The 25151-nt window shown below is 38.7% G+C and overlaps 1 protein-coding gene across 1 annotated transcript in view; it reads right to left on the bottom strand.

Moving 5' to 3' along the window:
• The window catches only part of TMEM255B (transmembrane protein 255B), a 134982-nt gene that overhangs the window by 97483 nt on the left and 12348 nt on the right, over window positions 1-25151 (bottom strand). Inside the window, exons 2-3 of the mRNA XM_036755795.1 lie at window positions 23462-23632; window positions 9373-9435 (exon numbers count right to left, since the gene is read on the bottom strand). Of these exons, the coding sequence (XP_036611690.1) occupies window positions 9373-9435; window positions 23462-23632 (234 nt within the window). The remainder of the gene's footprint in view (window positions 1-9372; window positions 9436-23461; window positions 23633-25151) is intronic.

Raw genomic sequence — 25151 nt, 5'->3', positions numbered from 1 at the left:
TGGAGTGGGAAGAGACTTGAGACAAGCAAACAAACCAGCAGGCTATTGGCAATAATCAAGGCAGGGGCTTGCAATAGACTGGTGGCAGTGTCAGAGAAGAGAAGAGAGCATATGTTGCAAAGGTAAAATTGGCAGGCTTTGGCAACATGTTGGACATATGGGGAATGAGAGATGGTGAGGAATCCAAGATGGCTTCTAGGTTGCAAGGCTGAGGGACTGGGGGGATTTTCATAATCCTCAGAGAAGCCTTTGATCAAAAACAACTTGTATCAGACAACTTTCCAAAGAGGAAGCTAGAAGCCCTTGATTCCTACCCCAAGCCACACAGTTTAGTTAGTTTCTTTCATCTTCTCTGAGCCTGTCTCCTGATTCCATCACCCAAATCTTGGCCCCCATTCTACCACAACTGGTTGGTGCTATCAGACTATAATCCCATTTCAACCCATAAAGAACTTTCATTCACAGCAACAGGAGTATGTTCCCTATTTCCTTTGAATTTCCCTGGAATTCTTGATAGACTATTCTGCTTAATGGATACCTCAATAATTTAAATCATCAATGCCATTAGTCCACACACTAATTAACAGGTTTAACTGAAAACTTCCCCTTGCCAAGACAGAGCATGCAGTGTACGCAATGCAGTCTGAGAAAAGATTTAAGTAGTTGAAGCGAACCTCCCATCATTAATAGGCCATCATGTGAGCTAGTCAATACCTCCAAAAGATTATTTTTGCCATTGTATGAGATATAGTCTCTCATGCTGCACAAAATATATCTTGTCTTGTCCTGCACAAGCTGTGTTTATGCTACACATCATCAGGGCTCCCAGAAGGCTGGAGAAACCTAAAGGAACATTTTCCACAGACCACCCTGACCCTCACTTTGAGCATAACTACAAAATAATTTATTAAATGATTTATTTATTTAACAGTTGTTAAGTGCTTACTATGTGCAAAGAGCTGGGATACGAATAGAAAAACAAGCGAGCCCCTGCTCTCAAGAGGACACAACACATATAAGAGGTTTCAGTAGCAAATCAGATGAAAGACCCAATAGTCTTTAGGATATAGTGGCAAAGCAGATGGTAATACATATATATGGCACTTAAGGTTTACAAAATACTTTACATTTAGTACTTCCTTTTATTCTCATAACAACCCTGTTAGACGGGTACTATCATCATCCCCATTTTGTTGTTGTTGAGTCGTTTCAATTGTGTCCCACTCTTCATGACCCCATTTGGGGTTTTCTTGGCAAAAGTACTAGAGGGGTTTGCCATTTCCTTTCCAGCTCATTTGACAGATGAGGAAACTGAGGCAAATGGTTAAAGAACTTGTCCAGAGTCACACAGCTAGTAAATGTCTGAGGCCAGATTTGAATTCAAGAAGATGAGTCTTCCTGACTCCAGGTGTGGCACTCTATCTACTGTGCCACCATTATTACATTAACTAACATAAGGTTGTCTAAACAACCAATTCAAAAAAAAATTAAAACAGTTAATCCTATCACCTAATATGGCATTTTAAGGTTTACAAAATGCTCTGTGTGTGTATGTGTGTAAACACTTCCTTGTATTCTTATAACAACTCCATGAGAAAAGTGCTATTATCATCCCCACTTTACATAGGAAAAAACTGAGGCTGAGAGAGATTAAGTAATTTGCCCAGTGTTAAATAGCTAAGAAATGTCTAATGCAAGATTGAAACTCAAGTCTTCCCATGTTCAGTGCTTTACCTACTACACCACCTACTGCCTCTAACGGTAACAACTTTATTTAACAAGGACACTTGATCAAAAGTGACATGGTAGTAACAGCAAGTAACAGGTTCACCCTTGGAAGGAGGGTCTTCAAGCAAAGGCTGGAGGAGATGAGGAAGGAATATACTCCAGGAAGAGATGATGGTCATTGCAAATGTCTGGAGACAGGAGATAGAATGTCATGTGTGAGGAACATGAAGGACAATCATTTGATCTCTTGGGATCCTAATTGTCATTTCTGTCAAAGGAGGTCATTGGATTAGCCAATCTCTAAGGCTACTACCATTTTAAATCCTTTGTTGCTGAAAGCTACGTAATCACCAACAAGACTAGAACCCAGCTTCGTCCAGTCCCAGTCTGGAGTTGTAGGCATTGTTCTACATTCCTTCCTTAACTTCCCTACTTCTTTATTTTCTCTAAGAAGATTCACAAAGCATCCCAATTCCTTTCTGCCTCTTACCTCCAGAATTCATTTCACCAAAGGTACCTAAAAGTCCAAATAAACTAATTTGAAGGTAAAGCTGTGGGATGTAATCACTGATCACTGAATGGAAAACAAGGAGACCCAGGTTCTAGTTTCAGTTCTGTCACTAATTAGCTGTGCAGCTTTAAGCAAATCACTCAAATTTTTAGAGCCTATATAAGAAATGATGAGCAGGCAGACTTCAGAAAAACTTGGAAAGACTTATACGAACTGATGCTGAGTGAGGGGAGCAGAACCAGGAGAACATTGCACACAGCTACGGCCACATTTTGTGATGACTAACTTTGAAAGACTTGGCTGTTCTCAGCAATGCAAGGTTCTAAGACAATCCCAAAAGACTCCCAAAGGAGTCTTTTGTGGATTGTGGATGCTATCCACATCCAGAGAAAGAATTATGAAGTCTGAAAGCAGATCGAAGCATACTACTTGCTCTCTCTCTTTTTTGCTTTGTTTTGTTTTGTTTCTTCTTCGTGGTTCATTCCATTGGTTATAATTCTTCTTTGCAACATGACTAACGTGAAAATATGTTTAATGTGAATATATATGTAAAGCCTATATCAGACTGCATGCCATCTTGGAGAGGGGGAGAAAATTTGGAACTCAAAACCTTGTGGAACTGAATGTTGTAAACTAAAAAATAAATTAATTTTTTTAAAAAATGTTCAGAGCCTGTTTCCTCAACTTCAAAATGGGAGAGGAAAAATAAGCTTGTAATTTTTTTTTCTAACTCAAAAAAACCCCTATAATTTTAATAAAAAACAGCAATGTCTAGTACAAACAGCTTTGGATTTAGAATCAAATATCATGATAGGAATACTGGTTCTGCTACTTACTACCATAAAACATGAGCTTCAGTTTTCTTACTGGTAAAATGAAAGAATTCCATTAGATCAGGGGTTTTTAAAAGTCAAAGAACTTAAAAAAATTCATAGCTGTATTTTGATATAATTATTTTCCTTTGAAACCCTATATTGCAACCCTAATTTATGCATTTAAAAATACTAGTTTGTATGTTTTGTATGACTGTACCATGTATAACCTACATCAAATCGTTTCCTCCTTTTCAGGGAGGGGTGAGGAGAAGGAGGAAGAGAGAGAGAGAATTTGGAACTCAAAACAAAAAATTTTAAAACAAATGTTAAAAATTGTTTTTACATGTAATTGGGAAAATAAAATGTTGAATTTTTTAAAAAGAAAATCAGATCAAAAAAGCCCACATTATTTTGAGATGGTGTACATGAAATTAAAGAAGTTTAGACTCTTTAAAGTCTCTGTGAATGAAAGTTCTATGGTTCTAAGAATGTACCATCTCTTTTCCCTTCCTCTGCCCACACTTGGGTGGAAATGCTAATAGGAGCGATATGCCTAAATGACCAGGAGCAAGATCATAGAATCTAAATAATCCCCAAACTAGTGGCTAAGTTGGAAGCCGCTTCCTTATTACTAATCAATCTTTTCAGTTTATTTAGTTTTCTGCCTGCCTTAACTTTCACATCAAAGGGCTGCAAGTGATTTAATAACACTATTCTTTTTTTTTTTTTGCAAAGACAACAGAAGTGGTGGTTTCAGATCACTATTCATTTATTTGGTAAAGGCGACAGAAATAGCAACAGACTGAAGAAGAAACAAACTGAATAGGGTCTTTCTGGAAAGAAAGCCTTGTGATATAGAAGCATTTGCCTGCGATAAGGAGATCAGACCTCTTGCCACCCCTCTCCTTTGCCCATCAATAAAAAGTACCTGTTTAAGAATAATGGTAGGTTAGAATTACTTAAACCATACAAATAGAGCAAAAAATAAATCCAGTGCATTAAGGAGAAGGCCATTAAAACTTGAAAAAAATGGATCTGAAGCTCCGGGATGACAGCTGTGGTGCCATAGCTCCCAGCCAAGAATCTCCATTCACAGATGCTTCTTTATTGATTAAAATGAAGGAAATCCACCCCTGCCACTCTAATTGGAGTCCCTGTTCAGAGGAATAAAGAAAGCAATAAAAGCCAAAAACTGACATCATGCTGCACTCACAAATGCTTCTCCATCTCAATGATGGAAATCTGGAATTTTGGAGTCCAGAAGATACTGCAATAAGCAGCCTTGTGTCTATATATGTATATATTTGAATGTAGGCCTACCTGTATGCATGTATGTATATAGATATTTAGACATATGTCTATATGTGGTGAGTTATTTCATCATGTCTGACTCTTTGTGACCTCATTTTTGGGGGGGGTTTTTGGTAAAGATACTAGAGTGGTTTGCCATTGCTTTCTCTAGCTCATTTTACAGATGAGGAAACTGAGGCAAACAGGGTGAAGTGACTCACCCAGGGTTACACAGCTAGTATCTGAGGCCACATTTGAGCTCAAATCTTCCTGACTCCACTGGCCATACTTGGCCAAAACAATTGGTTTCTAATGGTGGGATTTCAGGCATTTGGGGGAAAATATTTTGGGGCAAGAAGGTCTTCTTGGTGTCTCTGAAAGCACACCCCATAGTCAGCTCCCTGGACTGCTTCCTGGTAGGTCCTTCCTCTTCTCTTTCCCACCCAGATCCTGCATTATGCAGTTTAGTTAGATGGTGGAATTAACTATTTGCTTCTTCCACCCAATGATCTTAATCCTGTTCTGTCACATTAAGAAGAGTAATTTCTTACCACCAAACTCAAAAAAGTTTATACTCACCAAGTCCATGTCCTCACTATTCAGCCCCTTTCCATCCGGCTTTTAGTCATTCTACTGAAAACATACTCTTAAAAGTCACTAGTGACATCCTAATCATCAAATTCAACGACCGTTTCCCGGTCCTCAATCTTCAATTCGTTATGCGGTGCCTGACACAAATTCCTGTTTCCTCCTTGAAACTCTCTTCTCACCGGGTTTCAATGACACTACAATTTTTTGTTTCCTAATTCCTTCCTCTCTGGACACTTTTATCTGTCTCCTTTCCTGGTTCCTCCTCCTCTTCTTCCTCCTTCAATGTCAGCATTTTATAGGGCTCCATTCCGGGCTCTCTTCTCAAATATCCCAGGAAAAGAACATGGTCTAGCGGGAAATGCACTGGATTTGACAGCAGAAGGCCTGGAGTCTCGGCTCTCCCACTTACTATCTAACAACTTCTCTGAACCATTTCCTCCTGAGTAAAATGGAGCTAATGATTATACCTGACCCACCCGCTTGACAGGGTTAATATTAAAACATTATGAATCATAAAAGCACCGTTCTGTCTTCTCCAACACCACGGGCACCGCCTTAGTCTAGATTTCTATTATTTGCTCATGGATTTAGAGCTGCACGGCACCTTGAAGTCCAAACCCTTGATTTCATTGATGAGGGAACAGAGAGAGATTATATGACTTGTCCGTAGTTTCACAGATAGTAAGTGATTGGACCGGGATTTGAACCCAGGTTCTCTGATTCAAAATCCATCAATCTTTCCGCCGTATCCATCGCTTCGCCTTTGAACCTCTCCCTTTGACAAGACAAGACAGGACATTTCAGCCGCGCATCACTCATTTTCCACATATCTACTCCAACAAAAAGCCTGAAGTTTGTACCAGACCAAATATGATCAAGAAATCCAATGAGAAACTACTGTACGTGACTCGTTCCACCCCAGAATCACAGAAAAAGTTAGCCAGAACCCCCCAGGCAATAAAAGGGAAGGGGGCCTTCAGCAGAGGCAGCACCGATGCAGGGTAACAAGCTATTAACCTCCCATTAGAACTGGAGATGGACAAAGCTTAATGTCCAAAGGCAACAAGAACACAGAGCTCCTCTGAGAAAGCCCCACAGCGAGGAAAAGGCAGTTTCAAACGCGTTGGAACCATGGCTCTTATTTTTTTCACTTAAGAATCTATTTTCTTTCCCTCTTACCTCCCCCACCAAAAAAAAGAAAAATAAAATCTTCATAACAAAGATGCATAGTCTGAGTAAAACAAATCCCCATATTGGCTGAGTCCAAAGAATGTATGTCTCAAGCTGCACCACGAGCTCACAGTCTCTCTGGCGGGAGGTGGACACCGTGTTTTATCATTGGTCTTCTGGAACTCTGGGTGTTGACACCACATCTTCCAGGCACAGTTAAGCCACAACCATTTCAGCCATTCTTCATAACGTTGATCAGCTAGCGTAGGTCACCACACAGACAAAATGGCACAGTGAGAAAAGGACTGAATTTGGAGTCAGTGGACCAGGGTTCAAATCTGGCTTTCCTTACTACCTGTTAAACTTTAGGCAAACTTCTTAACCTCTCTGGGTCTCAATGTTCTCAACTATAAAATTAAGGAGTTGGATTAATGTTTTGTTTTTGTCTTTTAGTATTTTTGAGCTCTAGACCAATCATTTCTATGATCTTCATGCAGTTGTATCAAACTCAAATAGAAACCCATGCCTGCCCGCTACATATTGTCTTAGAAAACCACCTAATATTATCTGTGTTGGATTGCATTTTAAAATTTATTTTGTTAAACATTTCCCAACTATACTTTAATCTTTTTCAGCATTTTCCACCCTCCTGAGTTTGACACCTCTGATCCGTACCCTAGAGGCAGTCCGTGGCCAAATCATGAAACCTAAATTGATGTCCAGTAGTTGTGGGACAACCTGATCTGGTGACCTTGAATCTCTGATTCCTTCTGGAATCTCCTTGCTTCCTCTCAGAAGTTTCCATTAGCTCAAAGGAAATGCCAAGTCAATCCACAGATCCCCACACCCTCAAGCAGATACACACCTCTAGGTACATCCAGCTGAGACTGGGACCTAAGCAAAATTGTAATGTAGAAGTCTGTCTTTGCTCTCTCTAACCCCTGCCATGATAGTTATACATTTCTTCTTCTCCTCAAGTATGCCTTAGTGTGAATTTTAGCCACTTGCCTCCTTTCTCCAGGGTATTTTCATTTTACGCTTTATCTTGAATTGGGAAAGGAAAGACTATGTCCAGTTAAAGGAATTCCAGCAGACAGGGGAGATATTTGAGAACACACAGACCTTCCCAGACTCCTGACTAATATCACTTAAGCAGCTGCCAATTCTATCTACAAGTAATATTATAGTAATAACTTATATTTATAAGACACCATTCTTCCGGTTTTATGAGATAGGCAGTGTAAATATTACCATCTCCATTTTAGAGAGAAGGAAAACTGTAGTTCAAGGGCTTAAGGTTTCAGTGCTGATTATGATAAAGTGGGCATTTGAACCCTAAATCCAATCTGGTTTTCTGCTCTATACAGGGCTGTGCTAGAGCCATCTCCAACTACCTCATGAGATCCAACTAAATTTTTCCGTGTGAGCCTTTATAGCTCAGAAATTGGCAAACACTGCAAATCAGGGCTTGATTTATTGTTTTGTTGATTGTCTAGACTTAAGAAAGTGATAGAAAAAATTTGAATAATGCAGATTAAACTTTAAAATGTATCTAGCATTTTCCAGGAGACAGATGTTAAACGTTTACCAGAACACCACTAACTACTTCCTATTTTCACTGTTTCTTCATGAGAATGGAGAAAGTAAGGTCACACCCATGACCAGAACATATTTGAACTGCCTGGACCTGGAACCCACCCTCTGTAGTGCTGTGGGTAAAGGCAGAGAGCAAATACTTTAGACAGGGGTCCAGAATGCAAGCAGACATTCTTATTGTATGTGGGGTATATTAGTACCCCATTTTTAAAATGTCTCTTTCAATATTTATGGCCAAAAAATTATTTTTCTCATATCTAACTTGAATCACATTCTTTATCTACAACCACCCTGCCTCTCTTTGATATCAGCATCTTTGCTCAATCATTCTTCACCAATCAAAATGTTCCTTATTTCTACTGCTGGTTTTAGACAAATAGATAATTTATTCTATCTCTGTCTCTTCTTCTCTGTCTCTGTCTCTGTCTGTCTCTCACTCTTTGTCTGTCTCTTCACTCTCTCTGTCTCTCTCTGTCTCACTCTCTGTCTCTCTCTCTCTGTCTCTCTCTCTGTCTCTCTCTCTCTCTCTCTCTCTCTCTCTGTCTCTCTCTCTCTCTCTCTCTCTCTCTCTCTCTCTCTCTCCCCTCTGCTGGGCTATACAAACTCAACCTAAGCAACTATGACCTCCTTTCTCAGCAGCCTTATGGTGAATGCGCTGAATATCACAAAGAATATCAAGCTTCTGTGAATTTTGCCCATGCAATTAACAAGAAAGGCAGGATTACCTGCAAATTTAATGGAGAAATAAGATGGCAAGATAGCTCATGTGGCTTATTCAATTTAACTATTTAATGTGATTTTTTTTGAGGAGAATTAAGAAACAAAGGGGAAAAAAGGCCAGGATCCCCAAATCACACTCATTATAAATGTTCTAATCATTTCACAGTGCCAATATTTTGCCATAATTGGAGGACAAAAGTTTATTTTTATTGGCACATAGCCCAAACACGGACTTAGCAACAAAATGTTTCTGAAATCATGAATTAAAAAACAAACTTTTAAAAACTGATAAATGTAATTATCTTTCAAAACAAGGTCAAAGCGGGAAGGAGTAGATTATAGGGAGAAAGAGCAAGGACCATGGAATCAAGAGACCTGGGTTCTAGTGCTGGCTCAGCATCTTCACTACTAACTGCCTCAATTTCTTCACTTTTAAAATTAGGGGGGTCAGGGTGGATGATCTGTAAAATTCCAGCTCTAACATTCTGTAAAATCTATAGGAATTTTCATGCCCTATTCCCCACCTTCTACACAATGTCTTTCAAGCAACTGAGCAATAAGCATTCATAAAATGACTACCATGAGCCAGACACTTTACTAGGCTTTCTCCAAGGTGTGTCGTGAGTATGATCATAGCCCAAATCAATTAAAGCCAGGAAGCATAGCTGATGTACCTGTGTCGAGCACTATGGCTCAAAGCAAATCAAATACAGGTGAGTTGTTGAACCACAAAATGGAAGTATGTTAAATTCACGCAGTCATTTCAACTCCACTTTGCATGTTATTTGCTTAATGTAAAAACCTCTCCATTCTCTGATCTTTTTCACTGTGCCCCCGGTAGGAAACCATTCCACTACTACAGAGCTCTAGGATACATAGTAACAACCTTCCTCTAAAGGCTTAGCATCTGAAACATATGCATTTTATGTTTAAAAGAAAGAATTTTCTTACCATCTGTCTTCTGTTCTCCACCAAATTGATGCCAATAATTCCCAAGAAAGATCCAAAGCCAAGCTACAACCAAGAGAATGAAAGGGACACCAGGTCAATATTTCAGCATGCTTAGCAGCCTGGTAAGCAAAGTTTAACATTAAGTAATAAAGCTAATAATGCAACAGTTTGAAAAACATTTCATGATAGCAGAAGGAGAAGGTCATCTCCAGCTTATACAATTCAGGTTGGACTGGATCTCTTTGGGCCAGTCCTAGAAGGAGATTAGGTACAGTTTCTACATAAGGAACCTGCAGAAATTTGCATTCAAAATATGGTCTCGTGTTCACTCCAGATAAGACAGATTTTACATACATATGTGTGTATGTATTTATGTGTGTGCATTTATATGTATATGCATTTGCATATATATATGAATATATTATTTATGTACATATATGTAACGGCAATCAAAGTGGGACTTTCTGTTGTCTTTACTTTTGGAGTGTTTCTCAGCACTAAGGCAATCAAGTGCCTTTGATTGAGTATTGCCATTGTTTGTAGGAAGGCCCATACCCTTCTGCTAGTTAGGTCACAACAGGTGTGAAACCCTCAAGAGGTGTGAAGCCTCTGACCCTGAAGAAGTGTATATGTGCTCTGGGGTTAGCATTTTGTTTGGGGCACATTCATTGGAAGAGTGTTGATGTGGAGACTCTGGGTAGCTGTTAAGGAGCCAACAGCTTTGAAAACCCAGATGTTGGTGCCTCTCTCAGGTAACTATGTATGTAATGTCTTGGTTAGACAGATAGAAGCCCTGTCTGCTGATTTGTGTTTATTTGCTCTGTTTATATAATTCTGCTTGTAATTTCTGTTTTATTTGCTCTGAAGTTCAGTGTTTATTTTTCCCTCTGAACTAAGTGAATGGTGTATGTTTAATTAAAGTAGGATTATTAACCCCTTAAAGTTGCTTTCCTCAGAAAAGCAGATCAAAGAACCCGTGCTAGCAGCCCTCCTGTGCTGGTGCTATTGGCCTTACATAGCCATAGTAGCAGCAAATAGCAACATTGTTGTTACAATATACACATATATAAATTATATAAACAATAGATAATGGTGATAATAATTAGCATTTGTATAATACTTTAAGGTTTGCAAAGCACTTTATGAATATCTCATTATAGCTCGCGACAACCCTGGGAGGTAGGTGCCATTATTAACCCCATTTTACAAATGAGAAAACTGAGGCAGTCAAGTTAAGTGATCTGCCCAGGGTCACACAGTTAGTGAGTTTCTGCAGACAGATTTTAATTCAGGTTTTCCTGACTTCAGGTCTAGCCGTCTATCAATTAGGGCATGTTACACATGAGCAGATTAGGCAATTCCTTTCTGTGGTCTCATTTCAGGCACACGGAGAGATGTGCTGTATCACCAATGCAACATGAGCAGGTGCTGTGAACATGCAAATGTATTTTAAGGATCAAATCACCAGGCATAATAGTCCCTCCTCATTCAAGACTGAACCTGTATAACATTTATTCCATACACTAATACCAGACAACAGATCATTATAAAATATAGAAAAGCAAAGCGTAACAGGACAACAAAAGTATTTACACACATTTGGAGGCTCCTTGATAACAGCCTTTTAAAGAGGTCTTAAGCTAATCGTCCCTCCCTCTCCAGCAAGTTTCTGCCCTTCAGTGAGTTCCTGCTGCTGCCGCCAGTCCTCCTTCTCCTCCTTTTCCTCCTCCTCTTCCTCTTCTTCTCCTCCTCTTCTTCTTCTTTTTCTTCTTCTCCTCCTTCTCCTTCTTCTTCTCCTTCCTCTTCCTCCTCCTCTTCTTCCTCTTCCTCCTCCTTTTCTTCCTCTTCCTCCTCCTCTTCTTCTTCTCCTTCTCCTTCTCCTCCTTCCTCTTCTTCTCCTTCCTCTTCCTCCTCCTCTTCTTCCTCTTCCTCCTCCTCTTCTTCCTCTTCCTCCTCCTCTTCTTCTTCTCCTTCTTCTCCTTCTTCTTCCTCCTCCTTCTCCTTCTTATTTTCTCAGCACTCTCTCTCTATGTGTGTGTGTGTATATGTGAGCTCATCGGTGATTTCATTATCCTTTTACCAAATACAGAAAGGCACCTACTCTTCAATTTGGTCACTGAGAGATTAAGTGCCTTACCCAAGATTTCAAAGTCAATGTATCTCCTAGGTAGAACATTAACCCAGCCTTTGTAACTCTGAGGCCATTTCTCTATCCACTATGCCACTGATGCCTCTTTTCCTTTGAGTTAAGACATGAGTTCTTAACCCTTTTTTGCATCATGGACCCCCTTTGACAGACTGGTGAAACCCTTTTCATAAAATTATTTAAAGTGCATAAAATAAAATATAGAGGATTTGAAATGCAATTATCTATCTATCTATTTATACATATATACATATATTTTTTTAAACACAAAAACAAATTCATGAGCCTCAGGTAAAGAACTCCTAATAAGGGATTATATTTCCAGGTATTCCTTGGAACTAAAATGCAAATATGCTTCCTGGGAAGGGTAACATATTAATCCATTGTCACTAATTAATATATTAATGAAAATTAGTTTATTGGTTATCTTAGAATGAAAAATATAGAAACATGAAGAAAAAAGAAGTTTTGATGACTACAGAAAGGAATAAAAGGTTCAGAACTTGGGGTACTTCTAGAAAGGTCACTTTCTTAAAGGTACTTCTTAGAAGGATGCCAGTGGTAGACTATGAATATTGGGGAAAGGGGCACCTAAAAGAGAAGAAAGGATGCAAAAAATGTAGATGGAAAATAAACTTTGCCTACTTCCCAGTTTTTCCAGGGCAGAAGACACTAAATCTAATATTGCGAAGTGAGAATATATTCACAAACTGTGAATTCTAAATGAAGTTGAGTGAGAAAATCTAGCCATGGAATCTTGTGAGAGGTCAAAAACTAGGATCTCAGTTTTAATTTTTTTTAATTACAAAATGTTCTCAAACATGAATGCCTGTGATTCCAGGGCCCTTCCCTATGCTGCTCCCCAGGCCAGACACAATGCTGACCAGATGGTGACACTGAGCACAGTGAACTGTATCACAAGTTGAGCCTAAGAGCAATAAATCTAATTCTTCTAGGTGACCTCATTTACATGTGAATGGCAAAAGATGTCTGATTACAAGGCCTGAGATTTGACACAGGGGTATGTATTTCTGAAGGAATTCTGAATGTGTATACAGAGGTGTGCATACTTGGTTCAGTGATATGTAAAATAATAGAAAATGATTTGAAGATGCCTTGTTGGGCAGCTGTGGTAAATGTGGGTAGAACCAGGGAGATTTGAAGAGCAACAAAACCCTACCTGCCATTTATCACTCCTAAAATTCCACCATTAAAGTTCAATTTGAGTCCTGAAGGCAGAACACTGTACTGGACCCGGAGCCTAGAAGACTTGACCACAAATGTGCTACCTGTGACATGGAATATATTTCTACAATCCTTCCAACATCGACTATTCCCATCTTCTGCCATCTTTGCCAGTTTGCTGGGTGAGAGGTAAAATGTCAAGTTATTTTGATTTGCATTTCACTTACTAGTAGTAACTGTAGCATTCTCTCTGGGCTTCAGTTTCCCCAATGGCGAAGTGGTGAAAATAGTTCCTGTAGTACCTATCACACAGGATTATTATGAGAATTAAATGAAAAAGTGCTTTGCAAGCCTTAAAACGGGCTAGGGTAATAATCATCTGTTATCATTATAATGCAGCTCAAGTCTATGGAATATGACCTAAGTAGCCCAGGTTATGAATCAAGTATTAGTGAAGAAGGGAACATGGAACAGAAATGGAAACAAAATTGTCTGAAGGTAAATGGTCTGTGCAGGGAAGCAGTGACTTGCTGACATCCTCCCAGGATGTTAGGCCTTGAGGTTCTATTTCCATAGCACCAAAATGAAAGCATCCACAGTGGTTACCAGTGTTTTCTCCAACAATTAACCACCTTCATGAAGAAGAAGGAATTTTCCAAAACTTCCTTTGTAAATTAAAAACCCACACACTGAATTAGGAGTTGGGAAACCTTGTACTGGAAAAAGGGCTGGACTGGGAAACAGGAGAGGCTGGGTTTTGAATGCTTCCTCTGGCACTCATCTTACAGGAGTGGGCAAACCATGTGGCTTTTCTGAGCCTCAGTTGGCTCAATGATAGTAATGCCCATGCTACCCAATTTCCAGGGTTGTTGTAAGACTCAAATAAGGTAAAGTATATAAAGTGTTGTATAAACTTTAAAATGTTATATAAATGTCAGCTCTTTTAAATACTAGCTCAGATGCCAACTTGCAGAGAGACTTTAAGCCAATCACTTAAATTCTTTGGGCACTATTTTCCTCATTTTTAAAATAGAAAGGCTTCACGAAAGCCCTCTAAGGTCCTCCTCAGTTCCAACAGTCTATGAGCATAAAAATATCTCATGTTATTTTTTAACTCCAATGTACATCGATATTTCAAGGAGCAATGATTTTTGTTTCCATGGGGACCCTTCACTGAAGCACATAGCAATCCTCTCTATGCCTTTGTATATGTGAGCTACTGAACAAAAAAGTAATCACTCTACCACTGGGTGGAGATAGCTGGGTGGCTTCATGGATAGAGCCTTGGACCTGGAGTCAGTAAGACTTGCGTTCAAAGCCTGTCTCAGACACATATTAGCAATATGATCCTAATCAAGTCACTTAACCTCTGTCTGTTTCAATTCTCTTAATTGTAAAGTGGAAATAACATTGCACCTACTTTCCGGGACTGCAGTGAGGATCCCATGAGATCATACTTGTAAAATACTTAGCACAGTGCCTAGCACATAGGAGGTGTTTAAGAAATGCTTGTTCCCTCCCTCTCCACTAACTTACTAAAGAAACTGTAAAGAATTTGGACTTCTGAGGGTATTCAATCCAACCTTTACCTGAACAAGGATCCTGTAACAAATCCCCCAAAATGATCATCCACCTTCACTTGAAGACTTCAGTGAGGGAAAACTCGAGCAAACCATTTTAGATTACTCTAATTATTGGAAGTTTTCCCTTACATCAAACCAAAATTTGTTTCTGCAATCTTTCTCCATTCCTCATGGTTCTGCCCTTTGGAGTCGAATAGTAAAGTCTATTCGACTGAGTCAACAAATACTCATTAAGCACTTACTATGTGTAAGGCACTATGCTGGGTGCTGGAGATATATTCCATCTCCAGGTTATACTCCAAGCTGGGCATGTTCAACCCCCTCACCTTCGCTTCTTGAAATGAGTAATTCCCTTCACTATTTAGCTCAAGAGCCACCTTCTACTGGAGGCCTTGCCTAATTAATGATAATAATAACCATAACAATAATAACTAGCATTTATATAGTGCCTTAGCAGCTAGGTGGCACTGTAATCAGAAAGAGTCATCTTCCTGAGTTCAAATCCAGTCTCAGACACTTCCTAGCTGTGTGACCCTGGGCAAGTCACTTAACTCTGTTTGCTTCAGTTTCCTCAACTGTAAAATGAGCTGGAGAAGGAAATAGCAAACCACTCCAGTATCTTTGCCAAGAAAACCCCAAATGGGGTCATGAAGAGTCGGACACAACTGAAAATGACTCAACAAATATGATGCCTCAAGGTCTGCAAAGCACTTCACAAATATCATTTCATCTGATTCTCACAACAACCCTGGGAGGTAGGTACTAGTATTGGTCACAGTTTATATATGAGGGCACTGAGACAGACTGATGTTAAATGACTTTCCCAGGATCACACAGCTAGTAAGTATACCTGAGGCTGGATTTAAACCCTAGTGATAGAAATCTATTGTACCAACTGTCTGCCTCCTGACCCACTCAGTTTTTATTGCTTTTCCTCCAACCTCCCCCCAAAACCCAACCAAATTTACTCTGTATGTATGTTTATTTCCTTATTTGTGCACATGTATTTTCTCTTCAGTAGAAAGTTTAACTCTTTGAAGGAAGGAACTGTTTTGACTTTGCCTTTAATATTTATATATGTATATATGTACATGAATATATATCTTTACCTTTATTATATATACATATAAATAAATTTTATTTATATATGTGTATATATGCACGTGTGAACAATTCCTATGTACCCATAAATAAATTTTATTTATGTGTGTGTGTATACAATTCCTGCTTTCAAGGAGCTCCCATCCTAGTAATTTGTCTTCTACGTGACAGCCCTTTAAATACCTGAAGACAACTATCATGCCCCACACTGAGTCTTCTCCAAGCTAACAGCCCTAGAACCTTCAACTTGTATGGCATTGTCTCTAGCTTTTCATTTCCGAGTTGTCCTCCTTGGATGATTTCTAGCTTATCAATGTTCTTCTTAAAGTACAGACCAGTACGAAATACTATAAAACTATCACTTACCTAATCAAGCATTCTATGTCTCTCTTTATACAACCCAAGGTTGCATTATGACGGGGGTGGGGGAGGGGAGGGAGATGAGAAGGGAGGAGTTGGCTTCCATGTGATACTGTTGATTTATAGTGAGTGTATAAGTTTACTAAACTCCTCAGATTCTTCTCACATGAACTGATACATAGCTATGTGTGCCCCAAACTGTTGTGTTTAAAAAAATCAACTAGTATGACTAATATGGAAATATGTTCTACATGTTAGCTCATGTATAACCTGTATCAGAATGCTTACCCTCTCAGGCACTGGGGAGGAGAGGGGAGGAAGGCAAGAATTTGGAACTCAAAACTTAAAAAAAAAGAATGCTAAAAATTGTTTTTACATGTAATTGGGGAAAATTTTTTTTAAAAAAGGAAGAAAATCTAAGTTGCCTAAAACACGTTTACAAAGACATTTGCTACACTTTACAAAGACATCGATCCTGTATTCAGGGGAAATTTTCAATTCATGTTACAATGCTGCCAAAAGAATGTTTCCTGAAAACCCGTCAGTAAAACTCCAATATAAACTTCAGCAGTCATGATATGTTATGGATCTAGGCATATTCCCTGAGTATAATACATGGTCTTTATTGCTCCATGAGTCTCCTACCAACCAACCTGGTCTCCATTTCTGGGTAGATCACAGCAGAGCCACTCTACTGACCCTGCCATTAAGAATAGGCTCACCTTTGTTCTAGGATGGGAAATCAGAGCAGAACATCAGCACAGACACTTCAGTACATTTTTTAAATATATAATTCTTCAATAGGACTCATTCTTTAACTATTTATTTTTCCACAATGACTTCTGAGAGCCTACTGAGGATTTTCCCATTTATAACACAGACATCATTTTCTTCCTAAGACCAGCTCATTACAATGAATTGCTGGCTTGTACACAGGAACTTTAATTAGTGTCCCACATAAGTGATTTAAATAACACATTTGTCAAACCAATGAATACAGAGAATTCATTCTTTCAATGATTTAATTCCAAAAAAAATACTTTAAACAATCTTGTTCCATTTAGAATATTTTGGCCCATTACCAAAATATCTATATTTCTTAGAGAATCATGTCTACAATGATATCCTATTTATGTTTTAATGTCATTAATATTACTTATTAGGATAAATATTAAACAAATTTTTAAAAGTAAAAAATTCTAGCTATTTATTGATCCAAAGTTTTTCATACACTTGCAGAAATGTCATGCAGTTCTAAAACCACAGGGGGAAAGCCTTTACCATTTACAGCTCAGATCCTTGCCCTCTCTCTCCACAACTGTACCCACACATTGCCCTAGATGGAGTCCTGAAAGATGCTTATGCCAGAGCACACCAAGAGAAGAACCTCTTGTGGGATTCCCCAGGGCCTACGTTCTGACTTACTGGCTAATGACGGCAGCTGGCTAAGCTCAAAAAAATCTATACACAAAGAAATCATTTTACAGGCTTCTCACAGTCAGGAAAACAACTAAAAGTAAGAGGCAAGGCATTCTCCAAGGCATTCCAACTGAGTTGCTGAGAAAGGAGGGGAAGAAGGTACATGATACTAACCAATGTCAAAGGGAGAATGGTTTTTCTTTCTTTCTTTCTTTCTTTTTTTTTTTTTAACTAAACTCAGAAGACCTGAGTTCAAATTGAGGCCCTGTCACTGACTAGCTGTGTGACCCTGGGCAAGTCACTTAACCTCTTGTTAGTCTTAACCTCTTACAGCTTCCTCATCTGTAAAACAGAGATAATAACAGCACCCACCTCACAGGATTCTTATAAGGATTAAATGCCCTTGGCAAACCTAAAAGTACTTTTATACGTGTTAGCTATTTTTATTATTAGAACCATGTGGGTAACTGCATTAAAGCTATGTTTGCTGAGGGAGAAGGATGATTAAGAGTTGAGGATATTCTGAGGAAATAAGACCAAAAAAAAAATAAAACAAACCCTTGCAATTTGGGGAGGGGAAGAATGAATTATGAAGTGAAATTCACACTGAGCTGGGATTCTGAAGTCATTCTAGTCCCAGGTCTTTCATTCCGTCAATATCCTACCTATACGACCTTAAACCAGTCACTTCATTCTGAGTCCCAATATTTTCACAGGTGAAATGATAGAGTCAGACTAGGTGATCCCTAAAGGTCTTCCTAGTTTTAAAACTCTTTGCTTTTCTGCGACCAAAATCACTCAGATTGACTATCTACATGGAACAAATTAGATAGACTTAGTTCTTCGTTTTAAATATGTCTACCTAGTGCCAATCTCATGTTGCCTTTTGTTTCTGAAAGAAAAATTCTATTCTCAAAGCAGGAATGGGAGGTATAAAAATCACATACAGTTCCCTCTACTTCATTCTTTTTCTTAGGTTTAGCATATGTAGTACAATAGATGATTTTGAAAGGGGAGACCAGGGCTCAGTGAATTTTTAAAAGTATACACTCATAGCCTCTAGGAAAGTTCTATCCATAGAAACAACAAAACATGACGACAGGAAATGGACAAGGAGATCAGGTGGAATATGATTTATATTGGTCCATATTTTCAACCTAGATCATTCACCAGACAGAAGTTTCAAGGTACATTAGTCAATGATAAATCAACCTTGAAGTATTTTTTAAGTGTCTCCTACTGCAAGGCACTGTGCTAGAAACAGATACAAAGAAAAAAATAAAATGGCCCCTGCCCTCAAGGACCTTATATTCTATCTATCAGAGAAAACAACATGAACACATACACAAAATAAATGCAGAATAAATAAATACAAGGTAATTTCTGGGGGAGTCTACCAGCTGGAGGGATCAGGAGAAGTGTCATGTATCAGATGGCATTTGGAGAAAACTTTGAATTAGGGATTCTAAGAGGCAGAAGCATGCAAGATGAGGCACTCTCATCACTCAGTTTACTCTAGAGTAAAATTTTCTCCAAGCTCCCCATTTCCATGGCAGAATGTTCTCCTGAGGTTGTATCCATGGATTGGTTTGCTTGTCTTAGGGCACTGCCCCTGATCCTACTACACACCTACTACAACGCACTACATTTGGAGTTTCTTTCCACCTCTCTTGGCTTTCCTTCTTACCTTTGAAGTTCCCTCTGTCCCTGCAGCCCCCCTACTCCCATTGGAGACATCCTCACTGAATCATCAATTTATGGAAGGGCCCAGGCCAGCCATCCTTCCTTATTTTCTCACTGCTCTGCTTCTGACTCTCTGGGCTTCCCCACCATGCTCCTGGGCAGGTACCTTCCCATCCCTTTTTCAGCTCCCATTCATGTACAGTTCACCCCTATTAGAATATAAGCTCCTTGAGGCACAGACTGTCTTTCTTTTTGCTTGTATTTGCTTCCCTGACAATTAGCACCAAGCCTGGCATATATTGACTTGACTTGACCAGAATTTCTTCACAGCTGCAAATGGACACAAGGGATAGAGGAAGTTCTCAGCTGATAAGAAACCAGGAGAGTCAGAAGGAAGCCAAGGGAGAGAGAGGCCTGTGGGGCCAATAAATTTACCTTGGCCTATCTATGCTACGTAAATAATGTCTCCTTGGACACTGGCCTGGATAGAATCCCATGGAATGCCTTCCACTAAACTGGCAGAGTTAGGGCAGAGTTAAGATTCCAATGAATTCCATGAGGAACTGAAATACCTGGAGACCCAAATCCAGTCTCAGACAAATCACTTAACTTCTGTTTGCCTCAGTTTCCTTAACTATAAAATGGGGGTAATAATAGGGTTGTTGTGAGAATAAGATAATATTTGTAAAGTACTTTGTGAACTAGAAATTGCAGGGACATCCATCAACTGAAGAATGGCTGAACAAGCTGTGGTATATGGTTGTGATGGAATACCACAGTACTATAAGAAATGATGGACTCCAGAGGATTCTGGGAAGATGGCGGAGCAGGTCAGAAAATGCCAAGCTCTCAAGCTATTCCCCTACAAAAGAGTTAAAGTAGCACCTTAGGGCAAACAAAGTATGGGTGGAAACAAAGAAGAATAAGGGCACAACCTGGATCTTCCAGGGGCAGTCTGAGAAGACCTGAAGAAAAACTCCAAGACTGGGTTTGGTCCCAGTGAGGAGTAAACACCTCCAGGCTAGGTTCTTGTTTAACAACAAGCCGCAAGCCCTGGGGTTAGTTGGTTTGAGGGGCTGCCTCAGCCCCAGCCACTTGAACTTTTTGCCCCAGGATAGTAAGGGGAGTCATGCATTTGAGCCCAGGAAGATTGTGGGAACCTCTCCTGACAAGGAACGCCAGACCCAGCTGTGTTGCAAAGAGTAGTGGGGGTGAGAAGGAACCAGCACACGCCCGGAGAGTGCAGAAGCAGTGAGGTAGAAATCCCCTGGCTGTGAGCACTTACAGGAGGTTGGGGGATTGGCTTTGGTTCCAGGCTAGAGGGACCTGAAGATCTGGCACAAGAGGCACCATTTCCCATACCCCAGGGCTAGAGGTGATTATAAAAATTAAGTTATTAACACACACACACACACACAAAATGCAAAGGAGAAAGAACCCAACTGTAGGAACCTATTACGGGAATAGAGACCGGGTTCATCTTCAGAGGAGGACATTGAAGTAAAGAAATCCCCAAAGAGCAATGCTGAATGGTCATTTCCCCAAAAAGAATTTATATAAGATCTTTAAAAAGACTTTAAAAATCAAATGACAGAGATGGAGGAAAAACTAACAAATAAAAATAAAAATAATCCAAGAAAAACAAGAAGGTTATGAAAGGAAAGTCAATTAATTAAAAAGGAGATCCAGAATCTCAAGGAGGAAAATGACACCTTGAAAACTAGAATTGGGCAAAGTGAAGTCAGTGAAATTATAAGAGATCAAGAAATAATTAAATAAAACATGAATAATGAAAAAATAGAAGAGAAAGTGAAACATCTTATAAGAAAAACAGCAGATTTGGAGAATGGATCAAGAAGAGAAAATATAAAAATAGTCAGACTAACTGAAAGTTATGATCAAAAAAGAATATTGACACAATAATACAAGAAATAACTAAAGAAAATTGTCCTGAAGCTTTAGAACAAGGCGGGGAAGTAGAAATAGAAAAAATCCACTGAACACCGCTTAAAAGAGATCCTATGAGGAAAACTCATAGGAATATCAGCCAAATTCTGAAATCCCAGATCAAGGATAAAATATTAAAAGCATCAAGATTAAAACAATTTAAATATGATGGTGCCACAATTAGAATTACACAAAACCTAGCAGCAGAGACACTAAAGGACCACAGGTCTTGGAAAACAATATATCAAAGAGCAAAAGACCTGGAGCTCTGGCCAAAAATATCATACCCTTCAAATTTCAGTATTATTTTGAATGAAAAAGAACGGACATTTGACAAACCCTCAGACTTTCAAGACTTTGTTTAAAAAAATCCTCAACTTGATAGAAGATTTGACATATAAGAACTAAGAGAAACATAAGGTACATACCAAAGACTGACTATAAGGGATTTACAACAACAGACTGCTTACCTTTTATGTAACATAAAATGTAAAATGTATGTCTAACATTCTTATTAATAATTGTCGAGCTTATAAGAAAGAGGGGGATAAACCTGACTATGATATGAATTTAAAAAGTAAAACCATTTAGAAACAGCTAAAAAGAGTAACTATTTTATACAAGACAGGTACAAGAAGAAGAAAGGATACAGAGGATTTAGATGGGGGAGGAGGGCTGGTAGTTCTGGCAACCTACTTTCATCGGGAATGGGTTTAAGAGGGAACAATACATATATATTTAGAAGAGTATAAAAGTCTTCTAAATTTAGAAGAAATAAAATGGTAGGGGTTTAGTGAGGGGGGAGAGGACAAGGGAGGGATTTCTAGAGGGGAGAATGAGGAAATAGGTAAAGGATGTTTAGATCAATGGGAATGGGTGGATAGGGGAGGGATCTTTGGAGGGAGGAAGACAAGTAATAGGAGGGCAGGGTGGTTAGTGGAGGAGGGATGTAGGCAAATAATAGGAGGGTGATGTAGTGGGTAGAAGCAAAGTAGAGGAGGCAGGAGGGATAGGAAACAAGAGATGTGTACAAACATAAAAACAAAGATCAGGAGCAGAGTATGTGTGGGAAAGCATATGTCTATATATGCATGTATATATGTATAAGTGTATGTATACATCTGTATGTGTATGTCTATATCAAGAAACATATCTAAACTATATTGTAGCCTTCTGGAGTGGGGGTGGGGGAAGAATAAAGTTAAAAAGCTCACAGAAGAGAACAAAAGAAAACACAAGGAAGCAAAGAAAAGATGGACAATTCTCAACACAAGGTGTATTATTTATCATACAGGCTTTCTTGAAATGAAAATTATTTGTTACATATTTTGAATCCTCTCTTATGTTCTGCTATGCACATGACATGCTTTTTTTTCTTTCTTACTTTGTATTTAAGTTTATGATATGTTTTTGTTTCTTTTCTTTATTCTGTATTTGTGCTCTGGTAAAATTAAATTAAATTAAATTTAAAAAAGAAGAAATGATGAACTCAATGGTCTTAGAAAAACGTGGAAAGACTTGCATGAAATAACGAAGAGTAAGATGAGCAGAACCAGGAGAACATTGTATACAGTAACAGCAATATTGTTCTAAGGATAGCTTTGAGTGACTAAGTTATTTTGACTATTATGAATACCCAAATTAATTATAAAGGACATATGAAGAAAAATGCTATCTGCATCCAGAGAAACAATTGATAAATAGAAACATGTATAGAATAATTACGTATATATACATATGTGTATATATAATTTATACATGTATATGTGTGTATGTATGTATACATATATATATATTTGGTACACATAGTAACTATCTCTAGGGTGGCGGGTATGGGAAGGAAGAAAAAAGGGGAAAATAAGAAATTTACATGCTAATTTTGTTGTATATTTGAAAGGAATAGCAAGTTGTGCATAGAAGATTTGTAATTTCATGTGCAATCATCTTTTTTATTGTACTACGTTACAGAAATGCTTGCTTTATTCCATAAATTAAAAACTAAAAAATTTTGTAAAAAAGTAAAGTACTTCACAAACCTTAAACACTATATAAATGCCAGTTATTAATTATCATTATTATTATTATTACAGAAGACCCAAGGGGGACATAATAGCTGCCTTCAAGTATCTAGAAGGCTATATTACAGAAAAGGGATTGCCCTTGTTCTGTTACATTTGAAGGCAGAAATAGGAGGGAGATGGAAGCTACAAAAGATAAAATAAAATAAAATAAAATTTAGGTTTCATGTAAGGAAAAGAGCTACCCAAAAGTAAAATGAGCTGCTTTGGGAGGGAGCGAATTTGCCTTCGCTAAGTCTTTAAGCTAAGATGGGACAACCACTTTTTGAGATGTTGGGGAGAGTGAGTATCTACTCAGGTTTATGTTGGACTAAATGGCCATTCAAGCCTCTTTCTAACTCTGACATCCTGTGATTTTTTAATGGGGGGGGGGGGGGGCGCAGCGGCATGGTTTCTGTTTCAACATCTGAAACAGGAGGATTACCCAGACACATGAGCTGGACTGTGTAAGTTTTCTGTGATTTTAACTTCTAATTTCATAGCACAAAATGACTAGAAAAGGCTCTAAGAAACGTGAATTTTCCTTGTCCACACCACAAATGGCACCTTCTGGCACACCATCCCAAGCATGTCTCTGCTGCACTCACAATAATTCCTGGATAGTAGCCTCCCACAGTCACATTCTCAGTTCTGGTCGTTGCTGCAAGGCCAATGGTCAATATGAAGATGGATGCCACCAGTAGAGAGACAGCAAACCAAAGAGAAATCTGCTTTCTTTTCGCAAACTGCCCTGTGGAGGAGGTGAGGGAGGGAAAAATCTGTTAAAAAAAATACAACATGGGTGCAAAGATAGGTGTTTTAGCAAACATGGTACATGTTAAAAGAACTATGAGTTTTTTTCTCATATATATCTGCTAGGGCAAAATAGTTTTGGGGGGAAGTGATCCAAGAAAGCAAGACCAACACACTTGTTAGGTTCATTTAAGAGGCCAGACAACACTACTGACTTAATATGTTAATGTAGTGCTGTGTTCTTTGATCTCAAATGAAAGACTTTTGGTCAAAGCAACAAATATTAAGTAACTTCTATGTGCAGCATATTATGCTACGTGCTGAGGAAAACTACAAGGATCAGATAAGACATTCAAATGACCTGTAAACTTCTATGTGGGGTGAGTTAAGAATCTAGCATTTTATTTGGGAAGTAACTTCATCACATCTGACATTCATTAGGCAAACATTCAAACATAGGAAGCAAAAAAAATTATAAGTGAAGTATCTGGGCTATACTAGTTTACAGGGACTTACTGAAGTATAATCAGGCAGCTAGGTGATGGAGCCCTGGGCTTGGAATCAGGAAGGCTCATCTTCATAAGTTCAAATCCAACCTCAGATTTACTAGCTATGTGACCCTGGGCAAGTCACTTAACCCTGTTTGCCTCAGTTTCCTCATCTGCAAAATGAGCTGGAGAAGGAAATGGCAAACCACTCCAGTATCTTTGCCAAGAAAACCCCAAATGGGGTCAGAAAGAGTTGAATATGTCTGAACAACAACACTGAGTTAGAATTAGGATCTTTACCTTTACTGCTACCAACCCAAGGTCTTGGGGCTAAGGGTTTGCAGCTTCTTCTAGTCCATGGGCCAAAAACAGTCTGCTGCCTATTTTTATATAACTGGAAAGCTAAGAATGATTTTTACACTTTTAAATAAAGTTTTATTGAAAAACAGATGATCTGGATTTCACCCTTGGACCATAGCTGGCTGACACACTAGACTAAATCATCTAGAACATACAGCCCTCCTCACAGTGAGTTGTATAGCACACTTACAAGCCAATCTTTTAGGGTGTGATGAAAAATGCCTTTCTGCAGGTAGTAAGACTACTTGAAGGTACAAGCCCCAAGCAGATAAGCAATTGTCAATAACCAAATACAATATTGTCCAACATGGGAAACCATTCTTGCTAGAGTCTTTCAATCTGAATACTTCTAGCCATTCAGTCTATTTCCAGACAATCATCAAGTTATCAGCATTTTTTTTTACTACATGGCAAGGAATAATTCAGGAACCCTTTATTTATATGACTTGGGCAAGTCACAACCTCTGTGTCTCAATTTTCTCATCTGGAAAATACAGGGCTAAGATTAAATGAGCTCTGAGGTTCCTTCCAGTTCTAGATCTATGATACTATGTTTCCTAGGTCCCCAATAAGTCTAAATGTTCTTTCTAGTTATAAACTTTGAATGTTCCCAGTTTAACTTTCCTGGCCACCAAATAATTCTATGCATTTTGTGTCCTTGTCTTTCTCTTCCAGTCAAGATTAAATTATATTTCCC

This window comes from Trichosurus vulpecula, chromosome 4 (assembly GCF_011100635.1).
Source record: "Trichosurus vulpecula isolate mTriVul1 chromosome 4, mTriVul1.pri, whole genome shotgun sequence".
Lineage (NCBI taxonomy): Eukaryota > Metazoa > Chordata > Mammalia > Diprotodontia > Phalangeridae > Trichosurus > Trichosurus vulpecula.
Note: the sequence above shows the minus strand (reverse complement) of the source record. Positions and strands in the feature narration are given on the sequence as shown.